This window comes from Antechinus flavipes, chromosome 6, assembly GCF_016432865.1.
Source record: "Antechinus flavipes isolate AdamAnt ecotype Samford, QLD, Australia chromosome 6, AdamAnt_v2, whole genome shotgun sequence".
Taxonomy (NCBI): Eukaryota; Metazoa; Chordata; class Mammalia; order Dasyuromorphia; family Dasyuridae; genus Antechinus; species Antechinus flavipes.
Genome location: NC_067403.1, coordinates 166,830,493 through 166,855,124, shown reverse-complemented (window position 1 = coordinate 166,855,124; position 24,632 = coordinate 166,830,493). Strand labels below are relative to the sequence as shown.

Genomic DNA, 24,632 nt, shown 5'->3' with positions numbered 1-24,632 from the left:
AGAGATTTTGTTCTTCTAATTTGCTTGTAATTTCACTTTTTATGTCTAAATCATAGATTCATTTCAACCTTATCTTGGAATAGACTAAGTACATTCTCCAAACTTATCTTCATAAATGAGGAAACATATTGCTATACTCCTTGTTCCTACTTTTAGAACAAATGGTTTTATTTCTTGAAAGAGACAGCTAATCCCCTTCCAAATTAATCTGCATTCTTAACCTGTGAGGTTTGAGTCTTACTCTACTAATTTCCACATTTCTCATTTTTATGTATATTTAGCACAAACTTGTCTCAAATTTCAACATACTCTAGATCTGATCATATTCTCTAACTTCAAATTTTTCAGGTTGTATAATTATAGATGTCTTTCCTTTATTCTTGATTAAATCATGTTTATAAATGTTCACAGCATAATTCAAAGAGCACAATATAATGATTACTAATTTGAAAATTCCAAAATCAATAATAAGACCTTATTTGTGAATCAAAGGACTCCATAAGAGGAGCATATCAAAATCCTACATCCCACTAGCTAATATCTTGCAGTTTAAACTACATTTAAAGCCAAAAGATGGATTTACATTATTTACAATAGTATTTTGTTTATAATTTTAAGGGAAGTTGTTAATATTGAAAGTGCTATAGGCAATACTCTAGAAATCTTTATTAACATATCCCAGTAGGCCCAAGTAGTGGCAAACTGAATAAAAGGTATGTTAGAGTTGTTCACTTGTGACCAGGAAGATTTATACTATTCTTGAAAGATGACATTTGTCTCCTGACCAGTAAGGCCTCTAAGTAATATTGTCCCCTCATGATAAGTTAGCAACTGCTACAAATGAAAAACCTGAGAGACAAACATTCTGGGCAATTAATAATCAATTTATTGATTAGACAAGCAACAAATTGTTGGTCGGTTTCTTTTGGCAACCAAACACAAAAGATATGGAGAGCCTGAAAATTTTCGATAATCCCTGAAAGGGAATTACCTCAATAACCGAAAATCAATTCTGATAGGTAGCTATTTAATGAGGAAGTGGGCTAGATGTTTTTTGCTCCTCCTGCCAAGAATAAGGCTTGGTCATGAAACTCAGCCACTTCCAGCAATCCAGAGAGGGGAATCCATCTCCATCCAGACCATTCTGGTTGGTTTTGTCCCTCCTGAACTGGGTTGCTCCAAATTCTAATGGAAGAGTACAGGGACAGGGGCAAGAATAGACTGGATTTTGTTTACACTCTAAACAGAAATAACAATTCCTCGTTTGGTGGGATCCAGCCCAAGATCAAAGAACATGTTCCCCAAAGGTCAGGATTAATCTCAATCAGTCATGTCCTTCAAAGACTGATCTTTCACAGGAGAATGAAGAAACAGAGGATAAAAGCCCTGGATCCTAATTTAATAAATTTATTAATTTATTTTCTTAATAATTTAATAATTATCAAATAATTAAATAGAAATGATAATTAAAATAATAATTTAATAAAAATTAATGAATAATACATTTATTAAGATAATAGAAAAATAATTTATCTCACAGCATATCATCCCATTTAAGACTGAAATAGCAATTTGTGAATTAAGGGGACACAAGAGCAAATTTAGCATTTGGCAATGTTTAAGTGTCAGGCATATATACATATATGCATGTATATATTCACAGTGCATATATGCCAAATATAAATGCATGTGGTAGACATATAAATCTACATTGATGGATATATGCATGTATTTGTGTTTAAATGTCTTGAATTTATATATACATGTGACAATTATACATTTTTATACATTAAATTTCTGGCATCTATACACATACATGTGCTCCTATGTATATGTATGTGTATTTATGTGTGTGTGTCTATTTATATATGTATTTCACCATTTTGTTATTCTATTTCTCTTGAGGACTCAGTGTGATATGGACAGTAAAAATGTTGGATTTGCTGGCTTAGAGTTTCTTTGTAATTTATCCTGTAAAGAAGGTGTTTATGTCATATTTAATTTGAAGAATATCAAATTTGAGAATGAATTCTTTTCAGAGTTTTAGGTTTTTGTTTGATTTTGTCTTTACTAATTGTATCAATCTATTTTTTTTAAACAAGATGAACTTCCAGCCTCCAGAATACCTATTTATAACAACAGATAATCAAAAGAACAAAATTTCTACATGTGAATAAAATTAATCTCTACATTTTCACAAGTCCCAGGTTCACCAAACATGGTGGGAGTGTCCTCTTCACCTTCACAGACTCTCTCTCATTATAAATGATTTAGCACTATGTATCACAGAAGGGACATTTGGAGTAAATCAGTGTCTTTTCTGTGCTTCAGTCACCCTGATTCCTAACATGTGCTATCCCCTGGTTCATAAAATCAAGGTATGAGAATAAATATGTCTTTAGGCTTTAGCTAAGTATCTCCGTATTTTTCTCCTGGGTATTACAAGAAAATATCCAAGCAATTTTTTAGGCTCCAAGGCCTTAAGAATCATTTACAGGAGATTTGTCCTCAGGAAAGGAAACGCCTGAGATGGGGAAAGGGCTCATTCACTGTGTCCTGCCTGATATCATGAGGCAATTTACAGTATGGCTGGCCAAAACCACCCTTGGGCTCTAAGAGGAGAATGGGATGACACAGTTCATAGAATCGATACATAAGGCCTTCAAGTCAATTCATGGACAAAAGTTCCCCTGCTATTTTCCACTAATGGTCTCTATCCTGGACATTCAACATCCCTGAGCCCAGAGCATTGTTTAAACTCCAGTGCATAAATCAATCAGAAAACTGGATGTTTACAAGAAAGTTTTGGGGGCTGATTTTGGTTTTGTCACTCTCGGTACCCCAACACTATGGATTCGGGGATGCAACGGGCTGGTCATAAGGCATTTGGGCATCTCCTGTAATTGTCAGGAACTTTCTATAAAGGAGGAAGATGGACATAGTTGCCACATGTCTAAAAATTAATCTGTAATTTTCCTCAGATTCCAGATTTTGGCACGATAGGCTAAGTTGCCCTCATCATACCATTACTAAAATCACCAAAGGATGTGGGAAGATTATTAAGAATATGAATAAAAAATACTCAAAAAATAGTTGCTGTCAGATACGTTAGTTAGCATTCAGTTATTCTTTGCTATTTTCTGCCTTCCCACCACCTCCAGAGATTTACTTGCGTCCCAATATGGATTACTGATTTGTCAACATAAACACATTTATCAGGTTCAAAGTGAATAAATCAATCAAATTAACAGCTCCAAGAGATTTCAGTTCACACCCAAATCCCATTGCTTACAGTTAATGCAGGATGTGGACATTTTTTGCATTAATAGCAATAGTAGCAGGTATCCCTGTACTGCCTATGTTGCAAAATACTGGCAAATATTAGATTTCAATCAGTAGAATTCAGATTTCAAAGGATCAGATCACCAAATTCCTCATTTTAATAACAGCATAGAAAAAACATTTTAATTACTTCCAGATAGTCCCAGTTCTTGTGAATTGTATTTTGTTCATGTTATACTCTATATTCTTGGAGATGGCATGCAAACTGCAAAAGAAAGTCATTAAAAGATCTGAATGAATTTAAGATCAAATCAATGCAACAAACTGCTATCAAATTAATAAAACCCTTTTCATGGAGAGATTCTGAATAGGGCTCGATATCTTTAGTTTCTTTATAGAGGGAAGTTGTTTAAATAGATGCTCATATACAGATATAAAAATTATAAAATCTATATTGCTTTTTACTCACATTGACTGAAACTTGAAAATCTAAGGGAACCATGAACTGAATATCAATTAAAATAAGGCAGCATTTCTGATTTCAATTCATTTTTTGGTTCAAGTTTATAAAGATATTTCTGTCATCTGGATTATTTTTCCTACCATTATCAGATGAATGCCCTAATTTGCTGAAGGATCCTATAGCCTACAGCCTGCTACAAATCAGGGTTTGATTCATTCAGTCTTATTGATTGTCTAGACTTAAGAATGTGAGGGGAAAATGCTAATGATATTGATTAAATTTAAAAGTGTATCATGACAATGGGTTTTTCTAGAAAGGCAGCAGCCAAACTTTTACCAACACGGTTCTCCCTATAACTAAGACAATAATAAATATCTTGAAACTGCATGGATGCCCATCTATTGCAGAATGGCTGAATAAGTTGTGGTATATGAATGTTGTGGAATATTATTGTTCAGTAAGAAATGACCAACAGGATGATTTCAGAAAGGCCTGGATTACATGAAATGATGCTGAGTGAAATGAGCAGGACCAGAAGATCATTATTTAATTCAAAAACAATACTATATGATGATCAATTCTGATGGACATGGCCATCTTCAACAATGAGATGAAGCAAATCAGTTCCAATAGAGCAGTAATGAACTGAACCAGCTACACCCAGTGAAAGAACTCTGGGAAATGAGTGTGAACCACTACATAGAATTTCCAATCTCTCTATTTTTGTCCCCTTGCATTTTTTATTTCCTTCACAGGTTAATTGTACACTATTTCAAAGTCCGATTCTTCTTGTGCAGCAAAATAACTGTATGGATATGTATGCATATCAATATATATTTATATATAGTATATTTATATTTATATGTAGTATATTTAACATATACTTTAACATTTAACATTGGTCTACCTGCCATCTGGGAGAGAGAGTGGGGGGAAGGAGGGGAAAAATTGGAACAAAGGGTCAATGCTGAAAAATTACCCATGCATATATCTTATAAATAAAAAGCTATAATAAAAAAAATACAAATAATGAATACCTTGTACTGGTCCCTTTTTAAGTGAAGAGTCCTAATTATTCTATCTGTTGGTGGAAATTCAAAATTTTATACCCACCCACTGCTTTGGAACTTCAACTAGCTCTGTCTATTGTGTACCTAACTTCTAAGGTTTCCACTTATGTTGTTGTGCATTTTTTTCAATCATGTGCTACTCTTTGTAACCCCATTTGAGGTTTTCTTGGCAAAGAAATTGGAATGACTCCAACTCATTTAATTTATGGATTACATTTATTAAAGGGTTTTTTTTCATAGTTTTGAAATATTTCTATATATTCCTTTAAATTGAGCTTCAAATTTACACTGTGCTAAGTCAAAGTTCCTGTGGATTAAAAGAACCCTGTTAAAATTTTTCAACAACTATGTTCCACATCATCCTCCTACCTCCACCCCCCCCTTTCTGAATTTCCAAATGTGCAAATGTCTTGTAACTTTGACTATGTTACAAGTTAATGCATTTTTTTCTCCCTATATTTACTAGGTAATTCAATTTTTTAACCTTATATTTTTCTGCTTCCAAACCAATATATTCCAATTGAGTTTTTAATCCTAGCTTCTCTTTTTTAACTGTTAAGTCTTTCTTGTAAATTAGTACACTTTTCCAGCCTTTAGACTAAAAGCTTCCATATCTAAATACGTAACCCATAGTGACTAGGTTTATGCTGCTTGCAAAACATCTCACATAAATCATATAATTTTGCTACTGGGTCATCAGAAGTAAACCACTAATTACCATATGCAGTTTCCCTTTTCCATAAGGTATTTTCTAATTTGCTTTCTTGCTTAAGTACTTACAGCTGCAGGGTGCATCCTTTTCTTTTTTTCTTTCTAGTTTCCTTTGGGTTTTTAAACAATTATAGCTGCATCCATTTTTCCTTTGTATCAATTTGCTTAAAAAATTGAATTCAACGGAATGATTTATGTCTGCTTCCTCTCTTCCAGTGATCTTATCAGTTTCCATAGATTCAACTCTCATCTCTACAAAAATGTCTTCAAAATCTGTCTTCAGGTTTCATCTCTCTCCTGAACTAACTACCTAAAGATTTCTACATGGATACCTCAATAGGATCTCATATTCAAGATAGCCAATTATCTTCCCCACTCAAACCATTCTTTCTTCCAACGTTAGCTATTTCTGCTGAGAGAACCATCAATACTTCATCAATCCTCCTAACTCCTTGTAAACTCATATCTAGTTGCTTGCTAAATCTTGATATTTCAAGTTTTAAACCTCTTTCACATATATACTTTTTTCTCGACTCACATTACAACCAAAATAATGGAAGTCTTCACCCTTTTCACCAGGTAGCTAGGTGGTGCAGTAGTTGGAATGCCAGGCTTGAAATCAAGAAATCTCATTTTTGTGAGTTTAAATGAGGCCTTAAATCTTTACTAACTGTGGGACCATGGGCAAATCACTTCACACTGTTTCCTCATCTGTAAAATGAGTTGGAGAAAGGCAAAACATTGTATTATCATGAAAAGTCAGATAAGACTAAAAGCATCTGAACAGCAACAAATCAGCACCTCACCCAGACTATTAAAATAGCCTGATTCAGTCTCCCTGTTTCGCCTTTCCCCCTTCCAATCCAGCTTCTAAGTAATTGCCAAAATAATCTTCCTAATGAATGTCACTCCCTTAACTCAAGAATCTTCAGTAGCTCCCCATTGGACCTAGGATAAACAACAAATTCCTCAACTTTATATTTAAAATTCTTAATCTGGCTCCAGCCTAACTTTTCAGACATTTAATTTAATTCCATAGAAATTGTATTCCAACTGAGTGGATGCCCATTATTTGGAGAATAGTTAGGTAAATTGTGGTATTTGAATATTATGGAATGTTATTGTTCTGTAAGAAATGACCAGCAGGATGAATACAGAGAAGACTGGCGAGACTTACATGAACTGATGCTAAGTGAGATGAGCAGAACCGGGAGATCATTATATACTTCAACAACGATACTGTATGATGATCAATCCTGATGGACGTGGTCCTCTTCAACGAGATGAACCAAATCAGTTCCAATAGAGCAGTAATGAAATGAACCAGCTACACCCAGCGAAAGAACTCTGGGAGATGACTATGAACCACTACATAGAATTCCCAATCCCTCCATTTTTGTCCGCCTGCATTTTTGATTTCCTTCACAGGCAAATAGTACACTATTTCAAAGTCCAATTCTTCTTGTGCAGCAAAATAACTGTTAGGACATGTATACATATATTGTATTTAACTTATACTTTAACATATTTAACATGTATTGGTCAACCTGCAATCTGGGGGAGAGAGGGGAAGGAGGGAAAAATTGGAACAAAAGGTTTTGAAATTATCAATGCTGAAAAACTACTGACGCATATATTTTGTAAATAAAAAGCTATAATAAAAAAAAAAAAAGAAATTATATTCCAATCAACTGGAGGCAGTGCAATGGAAACAGTAATGAACTTGGACTTGAGTTCAAATCCACAGCCTACCCAGCCATAGATATGAGCCAGGTAGGACAAGAGGATGACTAACAGAAGTAACATTCATTTGGGACTTGGCTCCCTGGTCACCTTACAGGAGGGCAGAAGTTGGATTACAATAGTTGGGGAGACTGCCATCAAGCAGACAACTTTTTAAGGAAATTAGAATGAAAACTAGAATGATCAATGAAGGTATCCCTTCATCAGAATGGGGGATATCTGACATGTTTACTAATAGGAGTCAATAGTAGGCCAGCCGAAAGTAAACAAGAATGAGATCAAAAGCACAGATATATAGGGATTTGGTGTAAGTAAATAAGGATATTTTTATGACCAGAGTGAGGAGAAGCAAGTAGTATTGAATTTTAAAAGAAGCTGGAGGAGCAGGTAGGTGGTACAGTGCACCAGCCCTTAAGTCAGGAGGATCCTGGTTCAAATCTCACCTCAGACACTTAACACTTTCTGGCTGTGTGATCCTGGGCAAGTCACTTAACCCCAATTGCCTCAGCAAAAAAAAGAAGAAAGAAAAGAAAAGAAACTGGAGCTAAGGAAAGTCAAGTCAGATAGCTTCAAACTCAGTGAAATAATGGCTCAGGTAGTCTATTTCAAATGTGGGTAGCAGAGGAGGGATTTCAGGGGAAAGAAGAAAAGTTTTAGAATAGATGATATATGGCAAATAAAATAATAACCTCATTGAGGCTAGATTAAAAGAGCAGTACAGCAAAGAGCAAGTCCACAAGCTAGGACTTAGGTTAATAAATTTAGCATCTTGAAGCATATGTATTTTATAAAACATTTCTCCTAGTTGTTACTGAAAAAAGAAACCTAGAGAATAAATGAACCCAAATGAATTTGTTAAACACTGTATTATATTTGTAACCAGATTTAAGAAAATGACCTTACATGGATTCTGTCAATGCGAAGTTATTATTAAATAAAATAAAATTTATTATAAAAAAAAAAAAAAAAAAAAAAAAAAAAAAAAATGACCTTAGAAAAACTTCCAAGACAGACTATGCCAAGTGTTTTTTATTCGATGTTACAGTAAAATACACATTTATAACATTCGAAAGGGACTGCTTTATAAAATTCTAAAGTTTATTTAGACAATAAGATAAACCCTAGTCTTACAATACAGCCCTTAAGATAAAAGTTTTAATGTTACACACAGTTCTATTAAGAACTATTTATAGATTCTGGATGCATAGCTTTGCTTAAGAAGAAGTGGAATGAAATTATACATTCTAATGAACATCAATTTCAAAGCAGAATGTCATCTGAGTCCTAAATAACAGTGAAGGAATATCCACTCAATGGAAGAGCTCCAGTTTTTTGCACAATAAAATTGATGACAATTCTAGTCCCTGTAATGGGAGTTTATGTTGTGATATGACCACAAACATCTCACTAATGTCTGTGACAGCATACCAACGAGATACTAAGGAATGTCTCCTATTTAAGAAACAATGATGAATCTTCTGAGGCAGCCCTAGGCAGTCTAGCAAGGCTGATCACTGCTGTCTAGAGGAATTCTACGTCCTCCATCTTGAGCAGTATTATAGGACTCGCAGCTTTTACACTTCATTCCTAATATATGAAACTGGACTGTGGAGCGGGCACTGCAATCATTGCAGAGAATCTGTAACAAAAAACAATCAAAAAGATGTTCAGGGACAGAATTTTCTTCCCACGAGCCCCAAGAAATATACAAATGTAATTCTGAAGAAACTTTTGGAAGATTTTTCTTAACTAAAAGTCCCAAAATCTCAATGATTGATTTCAAAGAATAATGAATTCAGAAAATCTAAATCTATAAATGATCATTTAGTTATCTTTTTTAAAATGAGCCTAAACCCTAGCAAGGGTGCATTAACAGAGTGAACAGGAAGCCTACTGGGCTTAAGGCATGGGTTCCCACTTCTGACATCCTGGCCATGTGACTCTGGGAGTTAGGTTCAATGCCTTAGGCAACTCTTACTCCTAAAAACTGCAGCACATTTGCACAGCCACAGGTTCAGAGATACAGATGCTCATGGGAGGTTTAAAGGACTTGCCCTGCAGTATACAGAGCCCTAGGCAAGGAACTAGTCTCCCTGGCTCTGAGTTATACAAAAATCCCATCAGCCTATTAAAAAATGATTTTTTGGACTGGTGTATTGTCTTTCCTCTACACAGAAAAATTAACAGAAAATCCTCACACTTAGCCATTAAAATTTCCCTGCTTCCTTTTTAATCAAGCTTAGAAGTTTCTTGTCAAGACTCCATTAAACACCAAAATTTTGGAACCAAAAAAAGATGAATAAATAAAACTGGGAATGACTTGCTGAAATCCATTACAATTGGAAAAAGACCTTGGAAATTTTTTTTAAGTAACCAGAAAAAAAAATTCAACTAAAAACAAAACAAAACAAAAATCAAAAGTAATAAAGCTCTAAAGAACATTCAAATCTGGCAGCACATGTTTGTGCCTTTGATCACATCAATTTGTCTTTCCTGACCTTAGAAGGCTTTCAAGATATGCTTGTTCTTTAGTTGTACCAAATCAAGTTCTAGGCCTTGTGCACAAGCATACAATTCTATTTTGCAGCCATTCAGCAAAGTCCAGGATGGAGGCAGAAGAGGAACTAGTGTCATCCTCATGCTAGGACTCTTAAGTGTATCACAAAATCCTAAAATATCTCAAAATATGCAAGGAGTCTGTTTGGGGGAGAGAGAAAGAGCTTTAAAAGCTCTATTTTGTTCTACCAAAAAATAGTTTTAGTGTAGTCAACAAACACAGTGAGATCATATATTTCAGTTATTCCTAACAATAAGGTAAGTTATGGACAAAGGGGACAAAATCCTGCCATTTATTCCCTTTTTATATTTTCTATCAATAAAAAATCTCAAGATGTGTCAGACTACTCTGAAAAGGATTTTTAAGAGGTCAGAAAGCAAATAATCTTGAGCAATGATGTAATCTTCACAAAGAATCACAAGCATCTGTTTCAGAAGAAAAGGAAGATACAAGAGGACTTTTATCAATAGTTATTAATAGTTTGAGAATGATTTTAATACTCACTTCTACTGTCATATTTTGATATTCTGTTGGCATTGGAGTTTGTGCAACTTCATTATCCAATTGTCGCCAATAACGTGTCATATCTAGAGCAGAGTGCATACATAATGGACACCTGTAACCTCTATAAAAAGGAAAAAAATAATTTTACCAACACAGGATCTGAAGAGTCTATTAACAAAAGCTAGACCAGCCTACTGCCTTTGGACACCTAATACACAAACTGCCTGATATTTATCCTATCATAAAAGGTGTCCTAGGATAGGGGAGTCTGCAACCGGCTTTCTTCCGGTGCTTAATCACTTTTAGAATAAAGGTTCCTCCTCACATTGCTGTACTTCTTTCTATAACTTGATCCTATTCTTTCTTCAGTCTTCTGAAAATAACTATTTTGGTTTTTCTGCAAAATAACTACATAATAACAACAACAATAATGATAAAAGCTAACATTTATATAGTACTTATGTGCCAGGCACCACACATTTTATAATCCTTCTGTCTTTTGAGCCTCAAAACAACCCCGCAACGTAGGTACAATTATATTCCCTGGTATAAAGATGAGAAAACTATGGCAAACAGAAGTTAAATGATTTGCACAGGGTCACAAAGTTAGTATAAGTCTCACACTGAATTGGACCTCAAAGCTTCCTGATTCGTTCTAGTACTGTGTTACCTGGCTGCAATACAAAATACCTGAGTTATTCACTGCCTTTCTTTTCGCTTGGTAATAAAACTTACTATATTATTCAGTCGATAACTTTAAAAGGACAAAATAATATATCTTAATCACACAAAGCTGATTCTCAAACTTCTCACAATTGAAATGCCTCTCAGCTCCACATCATGGTACCAAATTTAAGTATCTGTATTCTACCTATACAGAATTTATTTTTATCAGGTCTGTGATTACTTCTCATCATCAAGTCTTCCTACCTGGCGGAGAGTGTATGATACTAGAAAACCCTAGACTGGGAATTGGAGACCAGGCCTCCGACTCTCCCACCCAGGAAAGTCACGGCTCTCTTAACGATTAAGCAAGTCCCTTTCAGTTCTAAGGTTGTGGTAACCTAACAAATTTAGAAAACTTTCTGCATGAACAATTCATGAGTGCTACCAACAGTTCCCTAATCTAACATTCTCCTCGCACCACAGCTATATGTGAAAAAATAAAAATAAAACAAGGATATCTTAATGTGAGGGGAAGTCTTTGGAGATGAAATGCACTGGAAGGATGGAATGGAAACTGACCAGGGCTCTGTGGACTTGCCTTTCCCAACCAAATAAAGGAATAGCCTAACCTAGTCGATCTCTGGATCTTTCTCTCAAGATGTAGAATATCACCTCAGAAGCCCAACAGAGTCAAGATGTATCAAACTGCCTAAATGTAGTATTGACAAAATTATAATACTCACTCTTTTAACATTTCTTCATAGCATGTTCTGAAAGAAAATAAATTTATTTTTTATTAAATTAAAATGTATTCAATTTTTACAAAGATACTTATTCTTTAATACTTCATAGGAAAACAAAAAAAAATCCTTTTACCCACCTGTGTAAAAGATGCCCACATGGTAACACATGAGCAACCACACGGGATGTATGAATGTCCTGCAAAGGAAGTAAGTATTAATGTTAGCTCTAATCCAATGTAAAGATTCATAAGTATGGCAAAGCCAAGGGAAATAAGGCAAGAAGGAAGAAAACACAACTCACCTCCAAACATATGGGACAATTCTGCCTGGAAACATTCTCAATGCACTGTTTAAAAACAAAGACAAAAGTATTTTTTTAAGCCACCAGTGGATTAAAGTGTTTCAGAACCATTAAAGAAGCAAAGGTCAACTATTGGCTAATATAAGAGCAAGAAGGAAATAGATTTTTCTAAATTGGAATATAAACTGCACATAGAAAGAAATATATACAAAGACATATAGAAAAGAGAGAGGAAAAAGTGAAAAGGAGGGAGAGAAAGCAAAAGGAAAAAACCCCCGTGAAGAATCTGAACTAGAGAAGAAGGGTCACTGAGTTAAAAAGAAGAGATGCATGGGAAAGATATTGTAGAGGAAAGTGGAGGGGGGGGGGAAGAAAAAGGGGGGAAGAGAGAGTTTAGACAAGATCTTAGCAAATTGCAATTTGATGTGGCTGAAAAAGAGCCAAAAGTACAGGGTCATAGTAAGCCTAGTGAGGGACTTGAAGAGTAACAAGGACTCTGAAATAGGGTGAAAGTTTAGGGAGATTCAGATGCAGTGTTTTCTTTAAAAAGGCATAGAGCTCAGTGACTGCAGTCTCTTATCTGGACTCTTACTATGACCCTCTAACTCCAGTTCATTTCCAGATTCTTCCCTCCTCCAAACCATTCTATGTACTCTAATCAGATCAATTGTCTTTATGTACAGCATTGATCACATCACTTCACTCCTCAATGGCCTTCAAAGATTCCTTATCAATCTAATTAAAATAGCTTGTTTGGCCAGGCATCTGGGGCCTTCCACAACCAACTCACTTTTCTCACTAAATGCCTTCTTTATTCACATTCAAGTCACACCGAACTGCTTCCTTATCCTTCCCCTCCCCGTTTCTTGCCTCTGCACATCCCTGAAATATCTTTCAATCCTTTTCGAACCACAGCCTCTTTATTCTCTCTCATCACCCCTAGAACTTATATATGCCCATTCTCTGAATCTTACCTAGAACATGGCTTTCTCCAATTTTACTACCCTCATCCCCAAAGAATTTGTCTCTCTAGGTGTCAGTGTAATGCATTCCCAAACTCTATATTCTTATAATCTATTCTGTATTGCAGTCACTTGTATAGACAGCTGCTTTATTAGGCCCCTAAAAGTTTTCTTTTTTGTTGTTTTTAAATATTTTATTTTTTTTCCCCATTACATGTCAAGACAATTTTGAGTTCCAAACTTTTCTTACTTCCCTTCAACTTCCTAAAATGGTAGGCATGTAGCACATGTATAACCTATATCAAATTGCCTTTCCCTTTTTCCTTTCTTTTGAATTTGAACTCTGCTTCCAGGGTGGAAGGAGCACTCTGTTAAGTTTTTCATGCCAGGAACTTCAGGCAGGCTCTGGCTCTTTACCTAATGCTGTACAGATGTTGCCCTGAGGTCCACAGGGCTAATCTTGGGTTGAGGAGGTGAAGTGACCTGAGGAGAGTAGATGGAACTGCTGGAGACCATGGGGATTTGACAGCTTACTTGGCCTTGAGCCAGGATCCCAGGATCCTGAGGAGTATTTCTGTATTTCCTCAGGGCTACACTGAAGCACTCTGGTGATCTGCTGCTGGTGGCTGCAGGGTTACACTGATACATGTGGCAGTTTTCTAAGCTGGTGTCCCTGGCTATGCTGAGGTATGGGGAGGAGTCCTGGTGTCAGAGTTTGCCTGATTCATTGCATTAGACTTAGGATCTCCTACTAGTTTGCTGAGGTAGGGATTATTGCTGGTTTGGTAGGATGTTTTCTGTGCTGTATTATGTTCCTTTTTAACCAAGTGAGACAGACCTTTCTTGCCAATATTTCAAATTTCCTGGTCTAAAAGACTGCTTAACTCTGTCTTTGTGGGTTCTGATGCCTTAGGATTTGTTTTGGGGCACTATTTTATGTTTTTCCAGAGGTAAATATGGGAAAGTTACAGCAATTTAATGCTTACTCTACTATCTTGACAACTAGATGTTTTTTCAGAAATAGGTACTTCTTATTTATCTTTGTTTCTACTCTGATTTTGCCCTATTTCTTAATATATGATAATAAAATCTTGGTAGATGTGCATACAAAACTTGGAAAATTTGCTAAGTCTCCAAAAGTAAACAATTTCTGTACCTACCTTGTGATGCCCTTGGAGACTCAAGGATAGGCATAGGTTACATTTCGAACAGTGAAAAAATTCTTCCTTTGGACCAATCCTGATAAAAGAAAGAGAGATGAAGATTAAGGGGAAAAAAAAGTTAAGGTTAGTATTACCACATTAATTTCCTTTTCACATTAAAGAAAATCACTTAAATTCTACCTCAAATTGGAAACTTAAATCCTGAATTTTCAAAGCCATATGCCTTGAGAAATGAAAATTAAATTACAAAGGAAAAAAATTCTAACCATAGAATAAAGAAAATCAAATATAAACAGAGAACAACAATCTTTTCTTAAAACAAAATACAGTAGGCTTTAAGATCAAAGGCATTTTATTTTCTGAAACAAACCCAAACTAATTTCTATTTAAAGCAATATGTAAAATCTAGTATCAAGGTAATTTCCTATCAAGAACTTGTATTTATTACGCAAAATCCATCTCCTATATAGTGTTTTCATAGTTTTCATTATACTATACTTAAAAATTGTAATTATATATATAATTATAATATACTTTAGAATAGTTTTTCCACTATGCATTATTCCTATTAGGCTTCAAAGAATAAATGATCTTTTACTTTTATACATACAGTGATGCATCCAATTAACTAAATGCATGTCAGAATGGTATAATGGGGTCATTACTCTGCTGATCAAAAGCATTTAATATCTGCTTTTTCATTTCTTACACTCAATACTGGTAAAATAGCACCCTTAAAATGAGATAGAAAGCTCTAAGAGGTCAGGAAAAGAACCCTGCAATTTTCCCCAAATCAATTTACTCTTCCTTTTCAATTCTGGACTCGGCTCCCCCTTCCTGTCAGGTCTATGCCAAAAAGGCATACTGATGGAAAAGCTCTTTCAAAGTCCATTCAAATGCTGGACTGCTGATATCTGAGCAATAGACATTCATGGGCTTAGTTTTTGTTGTACAGCTGAGCAGACCAAATTTCTGTTAAACACTTCCTTATTTTTCCAACACAACTGATAGCTTAGTGCTACATGTAAGCTTCCCTGCCCAATGGGGATGTCTCTCTCAGGGATAGCTCCAGACTCTGGGAAGAAGTAATTTTCTCCTATATAAACTTATAGGAAATATCACCTAAAATCTTAAAGAAAGTAAAAGGAGAAGTAATTTTTTGTATAAGTACAGGCAAATCATTCACTTCCATTCCTCAGTTTTTTTTTTATTGTAAAATAAAGGGCTTGTACTCAATCCATCTGCAAATCTTCTGATGTTTCTTAAGTACTATGTGAAAAGAAGGAAAACATAGGGTAATATGAACGAACTCTTTTAAAGTTACCTAGAATTTTAATGTTAAGCTAAATCTCATTCATACACAATGCTTGATATAATGATGAAACTGTTTTTTACACAATCAATTCCGATTGTGACCTTTGGTTAATACCTAACATTTGTTATCAGCAATATGCAAACAACACGTGGTGAGTAAATCACTGAATTGATCATAGCACTCTAGACATTTCATAAGGATGAAAGGAGAAAAAAAAATCTCCCTGATTATTGCCCTTCTTCACACAGAACCCAAATAAAACTGACCCTTTCAAGAACTGGCTCAAAGTTGACAAAATCAACACTACTGATCCCCAAGTCATCTTATTTCTATATTCCCTCAGCCCTTATGCTGTAATTTCCAATTTCCAATTAAGTTATTGTCATTCAGTCATGCCCAACTCTTTATAACATTGCCTTGTGAGCAATAATACACCAATATTGTCTTTGGGTTTTTCTTGGTAATTATTTTGGAATGGTCTGTCACTTCCTTTTCCATGCAGATTAGGGCAAACAGAAGTTAAGTGACTTGTCCAGGGTAACACAGCTAATAAGGGTTTGAGGTCAGATTGGAACTCAGGTCTTCCTGACTCCAAGCCCAGTGCTCTATTCATTAAGCCACCTAAGTACCTTTATGGTTTGCTCCATCTATCTAGCTCTGACAGCCATTTATTCCCCATTTCTCCTTTATATTTGGGGTAGCCCTGAGACAATTCTAGATTATCTACATTTTTTCAGTCCCAGAATTTGAGAGTTGATAAGAGAAATAGCAAACTAACTATCTAATCTAGAGACTGCAATGTGGGATAAGCTGACATGGCTAGATTTCAAGAAAGCAGAAGGATTGGTTGAAAGAGAAGATAGGCAAGATTCTACAGATTAAAATGTTTCAAGGGAGATCAGCCCTAAAGAAATATATTGTTCAAGAATAAAATTCAAAAGACTCAGAGAAAAAATGTCAATGAGGGGGGAAAAATGGGATTTACCAAGAAAAGTTCAATGTGGATGCACTAACCAATTTCTATTTCAAAAAGAAATTTATAAAAGGCAGCAAGGCTAGGTAGCAGAAGATGAAACTAAAAGGGCATGAGTATATATGGTCGTATAAAAACTCTCAGCATAATTATGAAGGCCTTATGATAAAAGGTGCTATCCATCTCCAAAGAACTGGTAGAGCCTAAATACAAATCAAAGATACTTTTTCTTTATTTTCTCTTTCTTTTTAAAGTCTTAAGTGTTTTCTTTCACAGAATGACTTACACAGAAATGTGTTTTGCAGACTACCCATGTATAACCTATATCAAATTACTTGCCTTCTTTATGGGAGTAGGAGGGAAGGATAGGAGAGATTTTTGGAATTCAAAATTTTTTTAAAAATGTTAAAGTTGCTTTTCACTAATAATTGCAGAGGGAAGGAAATATTAAAAGAAAAAGGAATTACTCAACACTGCTAAAACTCAGAGAGCAACTAGGCTAGTGAGGGAGGGTAAGGACAACAAAAAGAGATAAATGGGATCTCCAAACTGAAGGAAAGCCAGCTTGATTTCAATTCCAGGAAAATTCCAAAATGGTTCAACAAAGAGATGATTAAGTAGCTATAATTACAAGGGACTGGCATGGCTCAGCAAGAACAGATCAAACCAGACTAACTTGATTTCCCCTTTAGACAAGGTTACCCTACAAGTATTAACATTTAAAGCATTAGTCTTGAAATAGTGGCAGCAAGGTAAAATAGTTAATGTACTAGGCATGAGAGACAGGAAGACTTAGAACCTGTATAATACATTCAGTTAAATCATTAGGAGACCACAAACCATTCTTGGTTTGATAACATGTGCTAGGTCAAGACCAAATGAGCATTTGCAAGGGAGCTGGGGGGAAGGGACGGGGAGAGGGGAGAAACAGCTGAAAGACTACCAGCAAAAACACTCATGGGGATAGTTAAGATTCTGTGCCCACCTCTTCACCAGCTGCCTGGCCATAGGAAGACTGCCGCCAAGGTTTGGAGGCTGTCTCTGCCTCCAAACCTTGGCGGCTGTCTCTGCCTATGGTTCTGCTGAATCCCTAAGCATGTACCTCACTTAACTTCAATCATGCTTTAGTCTACTTTCCGGTCTCTAACCACATTCTCCACAGATGCTTGGTCCCTCAAATGATCTACTCAAAAGTCCACCTAAATTGATACTTGGAATTATTTGGGCCATAAAATGTTTTATATTCACCAGAGAAGTTCTTCTTGCAAGAACTACAAGTAACATATGCAGGTTGAATTAAATGTAAGAAAAAACAACAACCAGCAGGTTTACAAGAAGCAACTATATAAAATGTTATTTTTTAAAGTATTCTACTTGGGAATCCTTATCAACAAAATCATGTTTAAAGCAATTTGGAAAATGATTTTTGAAGAAAGGCAAATTAGCTTCACAGCTGCATTAAGAAAATTCAATTTTACAACTTTATATTTGGCCTCATTTTCTAACAGAATTAGCCCAACTTGATTATCTACTACAGTATTTACTGGATTTTTTTTATATATCTGTTGTTGTCAATTAGTCATCAGTGACCCTTTGTGATCCCACTTGAGAATTTCTTGGCAAAGATATTGGAATAGTTTGCCATTTCCTTCCCCATTCATTTTACAAATGAGGAAACTGAGGAAAACAGGACTAAGTTGACCTGCCTGGTGTCACACAGCTAATAAATAGCTGAACAGGTTTGAATTCAGGTCCTCCTGCACTCTACCCACTATAACACCAAGCTGCCCTAGCTATAAAATTCATGTAGCTTTTTCCAAAAATTCAAAATCAAATTGCATGAATAAAAAGTGTCATTACTAGGATATTCTAGAAAGTACTATGCAGCCTCTGAAGAGTTCAAAAAATATACTAACGGCTTCCTTGCAATATATAACTATACAGTAGCTAAATATTATAAAGTCATATTACATGTATAAAACATTACCAGCCAAAACAAAATTTCCTAGTTATAAGATTTTTTGGTTATCAATGAAAAGGAGGATTTAAGTTCCACTTTCCAATGTGTAAAACTTTCCAATGTTTTAAAATTAAAGAAAATATATGGGGAAAATGGCAAACTTAAATGTTTGATCTAATTCAATTCATAGCAGCTCCCATGGACGGAAAAGTTTGAGGAAACAATTATTCCTTCAATTACATTTGGTTCATTTTGATTACTTAGAAAACCCTTTGTAATTTTCCTTATTGTTATAGAAAATCAATCATCATTAGCTCAATCATTTTAAAGGTCTGAACTGTTTCTGGATTGTTTGAGTATATATCAACAAACTTAAAAGTAACTTGTTTATATATTTAAGTAACTAATATTCCTAAGAGACATTCTAATTATTTACTAAGATAAAAATGTTATGACTTTTTGTGCTAAATCAGAATTCTAAAACATTAAGTTTTAATTATTTTTCAAATTCAAAAGGCAGTGCTTTTTAAAACCTGTTATGAAAAATAACACAGAAATTAAATATTTATTTTAATACTTAGTGAGAAATAAAAACACTTTAAAAACAGCTATTTCTTAATGCTTCTTATACAGCTAGATATAGAAATATAAACATATATACTTTATTTAAAAATGTAAAACTACAGAAAATATTTAACCTCAGTTGTTTCTTAAATGTTTGGCCTGAAAGAATTTGTTTATAGCAGAAGTTTAAAAAATTAAAATAACATTAAGGATTTTTAAAATGATGACCTTAAAAATAATGGAGGAAGGGCCAATTTACATACAGTACCTACAAATTCCACATTTCTCACAATGGTATTGTTTCTTGTCTTTGTCAAACAGATGACAAATATCACAATAATATTCTCCAAATACAGCACCACATTCTTCACAAGTCTTTTGAGCCTATGAAGAAATGATATAAATAATTAAAATAAATCTACCAAAACATGTTGAAATAGAATTCTAATAACCAAAATTACTAGGTCTTGTCAAAGTGCATTACTATTTTTAAACTAATTTTAACTTGCATAGAAACCACTTTTATGATTAAAAGTACATCTTCACACAAAAATATTATCATAATAATTTAAGAACTTTCAAATCATTTCATGATAAAAATGTTTACAAAAGAGGAATGTATCATAAATAAAGCCTTACATCCTGAAGTTTTCCACATTTTGTACACTGTACTTCTTTTACTTTAAAACGGTCCAGGGAATGATCTTCTTTATTATCATGGCATAAGCGGCAGATGTAAAGTTTACCACAGCAGGGAGTCTGTCCAAAAAAGAAAAGATTTCAATGTATTAACGGAAAATTTTCCTTTTTTCTTCCCATGAGAAAAGCAACATTCTGCAATGGAAGTCAGAAAGAATGAATTCTACTGTGACTTTGGCAATCCCCTCGAACTAGAGATGAGGGACGTATCTCACTCCTGAGAAATTAGTCATTTTCCTTGGACTTTTCCCAACCTTTTAAGGCCAGAGTGAATATATGCTCTGTCATTAGGAACCATATATGCCCTGGAAAAAACAGTAGCAAAGGTGGTCGAATTTTTTAAACTTCTTATATTTTGGGGTGACAATGCTCTCTCCAGATTTATCAAGCTGGAGGACTAATCCAGGCCCAACTTCTTCTGCACATGACTCCCTCCTTTCAATAAGATTAACCCATTCCAAATCTGAACAAATACATCAACTTTAATACAGATCTAACTTATGAAATAAATGGGGCACATTATAGAACAAACAAAATTTCAGAAACCTTAATTGGAATGTACTCCATTAAGAAAGGGGTTGGGACAGAATCAAGATGGCAAAGAAATAACAGAGGCTTGCCTAAGCCTTCCCAAATTCCCCTCCAAACAACTTTAAAATAACACCTCAAAACAAATTCTAGAGTGGCAGAACCCACAAATGGATAGAGAGAAACAATTCTGCAACCCAAGATAACTTAGAAGATCAACAGGAAAGGTCTGCCACAATGGCATAAGAGTGAAGCCCTGTTCAACAAAGGCAACACCCAGGCAAGCCATCAGCAGGCCCTGTGGGCAACTGCATCAGAAGCAGAAGTAGCTTCCAAGTTCTCTCAGCACAAAAACCATAAAAAAGTTGGACAATTAGTCAGAAAATGATTACAGAGGTTCCTTTGCTAGCACTGAATGCAGGATTCTGTTGCATTGTCCATATACACAGTTCTAGGGCAGGGAGGAAGATTAGCACACTGGCGCTAAATAAGAATAAATAAGTAATAATAATAATGCTCCAGGGCGGAAAATGGTGCTTATGGTTGCTCAAAGACCAGTACCAGACCAGGAGAGTAATCAATCTGCCTTACAGATGCCTTCCTTCCAGCTATGAAAACAGGTGAACAAAGAACTCAAGCTTGGGATAGTGCCCTTTCCACCCTGGCAGCAGAGCCAAACTTCAAAATCAATTTAAAAGTCAAGAAATAGTCTGGTGAAAATGAACAAATACAACAACAAAAAAAAATCTGATCATAGAAAATTACTGATGACAGGGAAGATTAAAACACAAATTCAGAAGATAACAAAGTCAACTGCTACATCCAAAGCCTCAGAGAAAACTGTGAATTGGTCTTAGGCAGAAAAAAGAATTGCTAGAAGAGCTCAAAAAAAGAGGAAAAAATGGAAAAAGAAATGAGAATGATGCAAGAAAAACATCAATAGCTTGGTAAAAGATACATAAAAAAGTGCTAAATAGGCTAAAATAAAAGAGATACAAAAACCCAACAAAGAAAAGAATTCCTTAAAAAGTAGAATTGGCCAAGTGAAAGCAAATGACTACATGACACATCAAAAATACACTAAAGAAAAAAACCAAAAGAATACAAAAATAGAAAATGTGAAATATATTCTTAGAACAGCTGACCTGGAAACATCAAGTTGAGATTATTTATGAATTATTGGGCTGACAGTTATGATCAAAAAAAGAGCCTAGAAGGATCTATAGTCAGGTGGAAAAAATGTTCTTAACTACTATTGATTAGAGAAATGCAATTAAAACACGAGATAACACCCCAAACCCTAGAAGAATGATATGATAGAAAAGGAAAATGACAAATGTTGGATGGGTTGCGGCAAAATGAAGACATTAAAGCACTGTTGAAGGAGTTGTGAACTGATACAAGTGTTCTGGAGATCAATTTGGAACTATGCTCAAAGCTATAAAACCATGCATAATCATTTATCCAGCAATACCACTGTACTGTGTGTGTGTGTGCGCGTGTGAGAGAGAGACAGAGAAGAGAAGAGAAGAGAAGAGAAGAGAAGAGAAGAGAAGAGAAGAGAAGAGAAGAGAAGAGAAGAAGAGAAGAGAAGAGAAGAGAAGAGAAGAGAAGAGAAGAGAGAGAAGAGAAGAGAAGAGAAGAGAAGAGAAGAGAAGAGAAGAGAAGAGAAGAGAAGAGAAGGAAAAAAAGAGGGAAGGAAGGAAGGGAGGGAGGGAGGAGGGAAGGAGAGAAAAAGGGAGGGGAGGAAGGGAAAAGAAAGGAAAAGGACCTTTATCTAAGGAAATATGTAGAGCAGCTCTTTCTATGATGGGGAAGAATTTGTTATGTTGGGATAGAATGAACATTAAGCCCAGACTCAGGCCCTCACTACCTGTATGAGCCTGGGCAAATCACTTTTACTTGTTTGCTTCAGTTTCCACTTTTGTAATAGCAGCACCTGCATCCCAAGGTTGTAAGAATCAAATGAGATTTTCAAATGTATTTGCAAAGACTAAATTTAAAGTGTTGTGTAAAGGCAACTATACAAGATGATGAAGGTGATGAAGACGATGGTGGTGACAAAGATGCCGATCACTGAGGCTAGTAGATAATACATTGCTAGTACACAGTAAATAGTACACGAGACTGAAGTCAAGAACACGTAAGTCCCAATCTAGGCCTAAAACACTCACGAGTTGTGTAACCCAACGCAACTCACTTCGAATTAGCCTGCTTCAGTTTCCTCAGCTGTATGATGGGAATAATAATACACTATCTTTCCAAAGCTGAGGGGGGGGGTTGGAAAGCCTCAATATTCGTAAAGCAAACTTTAAAGCGTTACACAAATGCTACAAAGGTGTCACTGACAGACGCTGCGGGGGGGAGGGGAGAGTCTAGATTGGTTGTCCAGATTTGTCTTGTCTGTTGTGTCCATCACCACCCCTCCATTAGAAAACTGAGCTCCTGGAGCTTTTTTGACATTCCTGCACACAGCAATCGCTTCATAAATGCTCAACGTTGCCCTCCCCCACTGCCAAACCTCGCGCTTCCTCCGTTCTCTGCACTAACTAGGCTCCCCCACACCCGGCCGCTACCATTATTCCATCCCTGTCCCCCAACTTTGGTTTTGAAACATCAGGGATCCCACGGGCCTTCCCCGGCACAGATCGCACAATCGGCTGAGGGAAGTGGAGGAAACGAAAGAAAGAGGAAGGACAGCCTTCGCCGACAGACATCACTCCCCTGCAATTTGGAGAACAAACTCGCCTATCCTTCCCCCCCAGCCGTAGTTACCTTGAGGAAGCATCCGCGGTCGTAATGCTCGCAGCCCCTGCGCCCTGGCACTCGACCGCCGCCGCCGCCATCTTCGTCCCCTACCGTAACCTCTGCCGAAGCCATCTCCTACTCCTCCTCCTGCCCGGCGCCAGATCCGAGTCCGCGGTGGAGCCGGAGCCGGAACTGGAGACAGAAATTTGCCGAGGTCACTCTAGGGCACAGCTGCCTCTACGGCCCGGCCGCGCAGCCGCTTCGGGCTGAGGCGCCGCGGGGCACGTGACCCAGCCCCAGCTAGCCGAACTTCCGCTTCTCGGGGAGACTCGGCGGAAGTAGTAAGAATCGTTTCACTCCGCCTAAAGAATTCTGCCTGTAAGACTTTATAACCCGCCCCTGGAAGTGTAACTTTTAAGAACTGTTTAGCTCCGCCTATAGAATTCTGCTTGTAAGACTTTACACCTTCCCTGGAAGTGTGAACTTGCAATCAAAGCAACCGAGAGCCGGTCCACCTATCCCATTCTTTAGAGGTATGTGAAGTCCCGCCCCCAGCTTCGTATTTCTGCGTAAGCTATAGCTGAAACAGCAGAACCATCCTGCGCGCAGCTACGGAAGAGCCAACCCAAGTCTCAGGATCAGAAAACCCTGTCCCCTTTTCTTGACAGATTGTCGAGAGCGCCTGCACGCGAAATTGACTTGGGTCCTAGTTTCTCAACCAGTGAAGCTCCGCCCCCTTTTTTTGACTGAAGCAGGAATTGCGGGGAGAATACCTGGGCGGGGTTTGGGATGGGGAGTGACATCGCCTGCTCAAGATTAGTCTTGAGGGACGTGGAATTTCTATCCTCTTAAACCTTCCCTACTAGAAGAAAAAAAAAAAAATCATCTTCTCTATGTACTTACCTCCCTGAAATTGTCATTTGCTTTAGGTTTTGGTGACACTGTACCTATTTGAATCTTTGTAACTAATTAATAATGCTAGTTGATTGATCAAATTCACCTCAAAGTGCAGAAATAAATCACAACCACTCTGAGGATTCTCCAAAGACAAATATATATTAAGTGCTTACTATGCTTTCTAGAGTGAAGTATATCTACAGTATAGTCATACTCTTCTCCGCACCTGGGTTCAGAATGTGAGAGGCTAAGGAAGGTTAAAATTCACTGGATAATTAAGTGATCGATAGAAGCCTTGAGCAAATAAGAAATGGGGGGGAGGTAAGGAAGGTGGATTCAGCCAATCAGAAAGAATCTTGTGGTTTTGAGAAAACCGGGAATGTATGATGAGGCGGGGAAGTACTGGGCATATCAGAAAGATTATAACCCGGAGAAACCGAACCAATCCATTCTCTGAAAGAAGGAATTGCGCCACATTACCAAGTACAAAGCTTCTCCCACTTCTGTGTTAGGGGCTCCCTCTTCGCAAAGGGGAGTGGATTTTTTGCCTGGCCAGAAGTGTTAAGACGATTCCTTAAGAATCTTATTTAATAAATTTTTCTCGATATCTGATTTTCAGTGTCAAGCTTGTATTTCTAACAGTTCCTCTATTCACTATTTCTCATCTAATTTATTGCAACAGCTTTCTGACGTGTTCCAATCTTTGTCCTCCAAACAATCCTGCAAACTTGACAGAATGATTTTCTTCAAGCACAGAGCTAACCATGTAATTACACTACTCAA

The 24,632-nt window shown here is 36.3% G+C and overlaps 1 protein-coding gene across 2 annotated transcripts; it reads right to left on the bottom strand.

Annotated features, from left to right (window-relative positions):
- Positions 1-8,280: 8,280 nt before the first annotated feature.
- On the bottom strand, positions 8,281-23,180 carry RCHY1 (ring finger and CHY zinc finger domain containing 1). 2 transcript variants are annotated; one of them, XM_051967113.1, is made up of 9 exons: positions 22,980-23,180; positions 19,617-19,736; positions 19,246-19,361; positions 14,163-14,241; positions 12,041-12,085; positions 11,877-11,935; positions 11,740-11,766; positions 10,331-10,451; positions 8,281-8,908 (listed from the first exon to the last, which is right to left on the bottom strand). In XM_051967113.1, exons 1-9 carry the CDS (start codon positions 23,082-23,084, stop codon positions 8,768-8,770), a joined length of 813 nt encoding a protein of 270 aa, XP_051823073.1. In that variant the 5' UTR covers positions 23,085-23,180; the 3' UTR covers positions 8,281-8,767. The 2 variants fall into 2 exon arrangements, with proteins under 2 accessions (XP_051823073.1, XP_051823074.1); XM_051967114.1 differs by lacking the exons at positions 19,617-19,736; positions 22,980-23,180 and having other exon boundaries at positions 19,250-19,342.
- Positions 23,181-24,632: the final 1,452 nt, after the last annotated feature.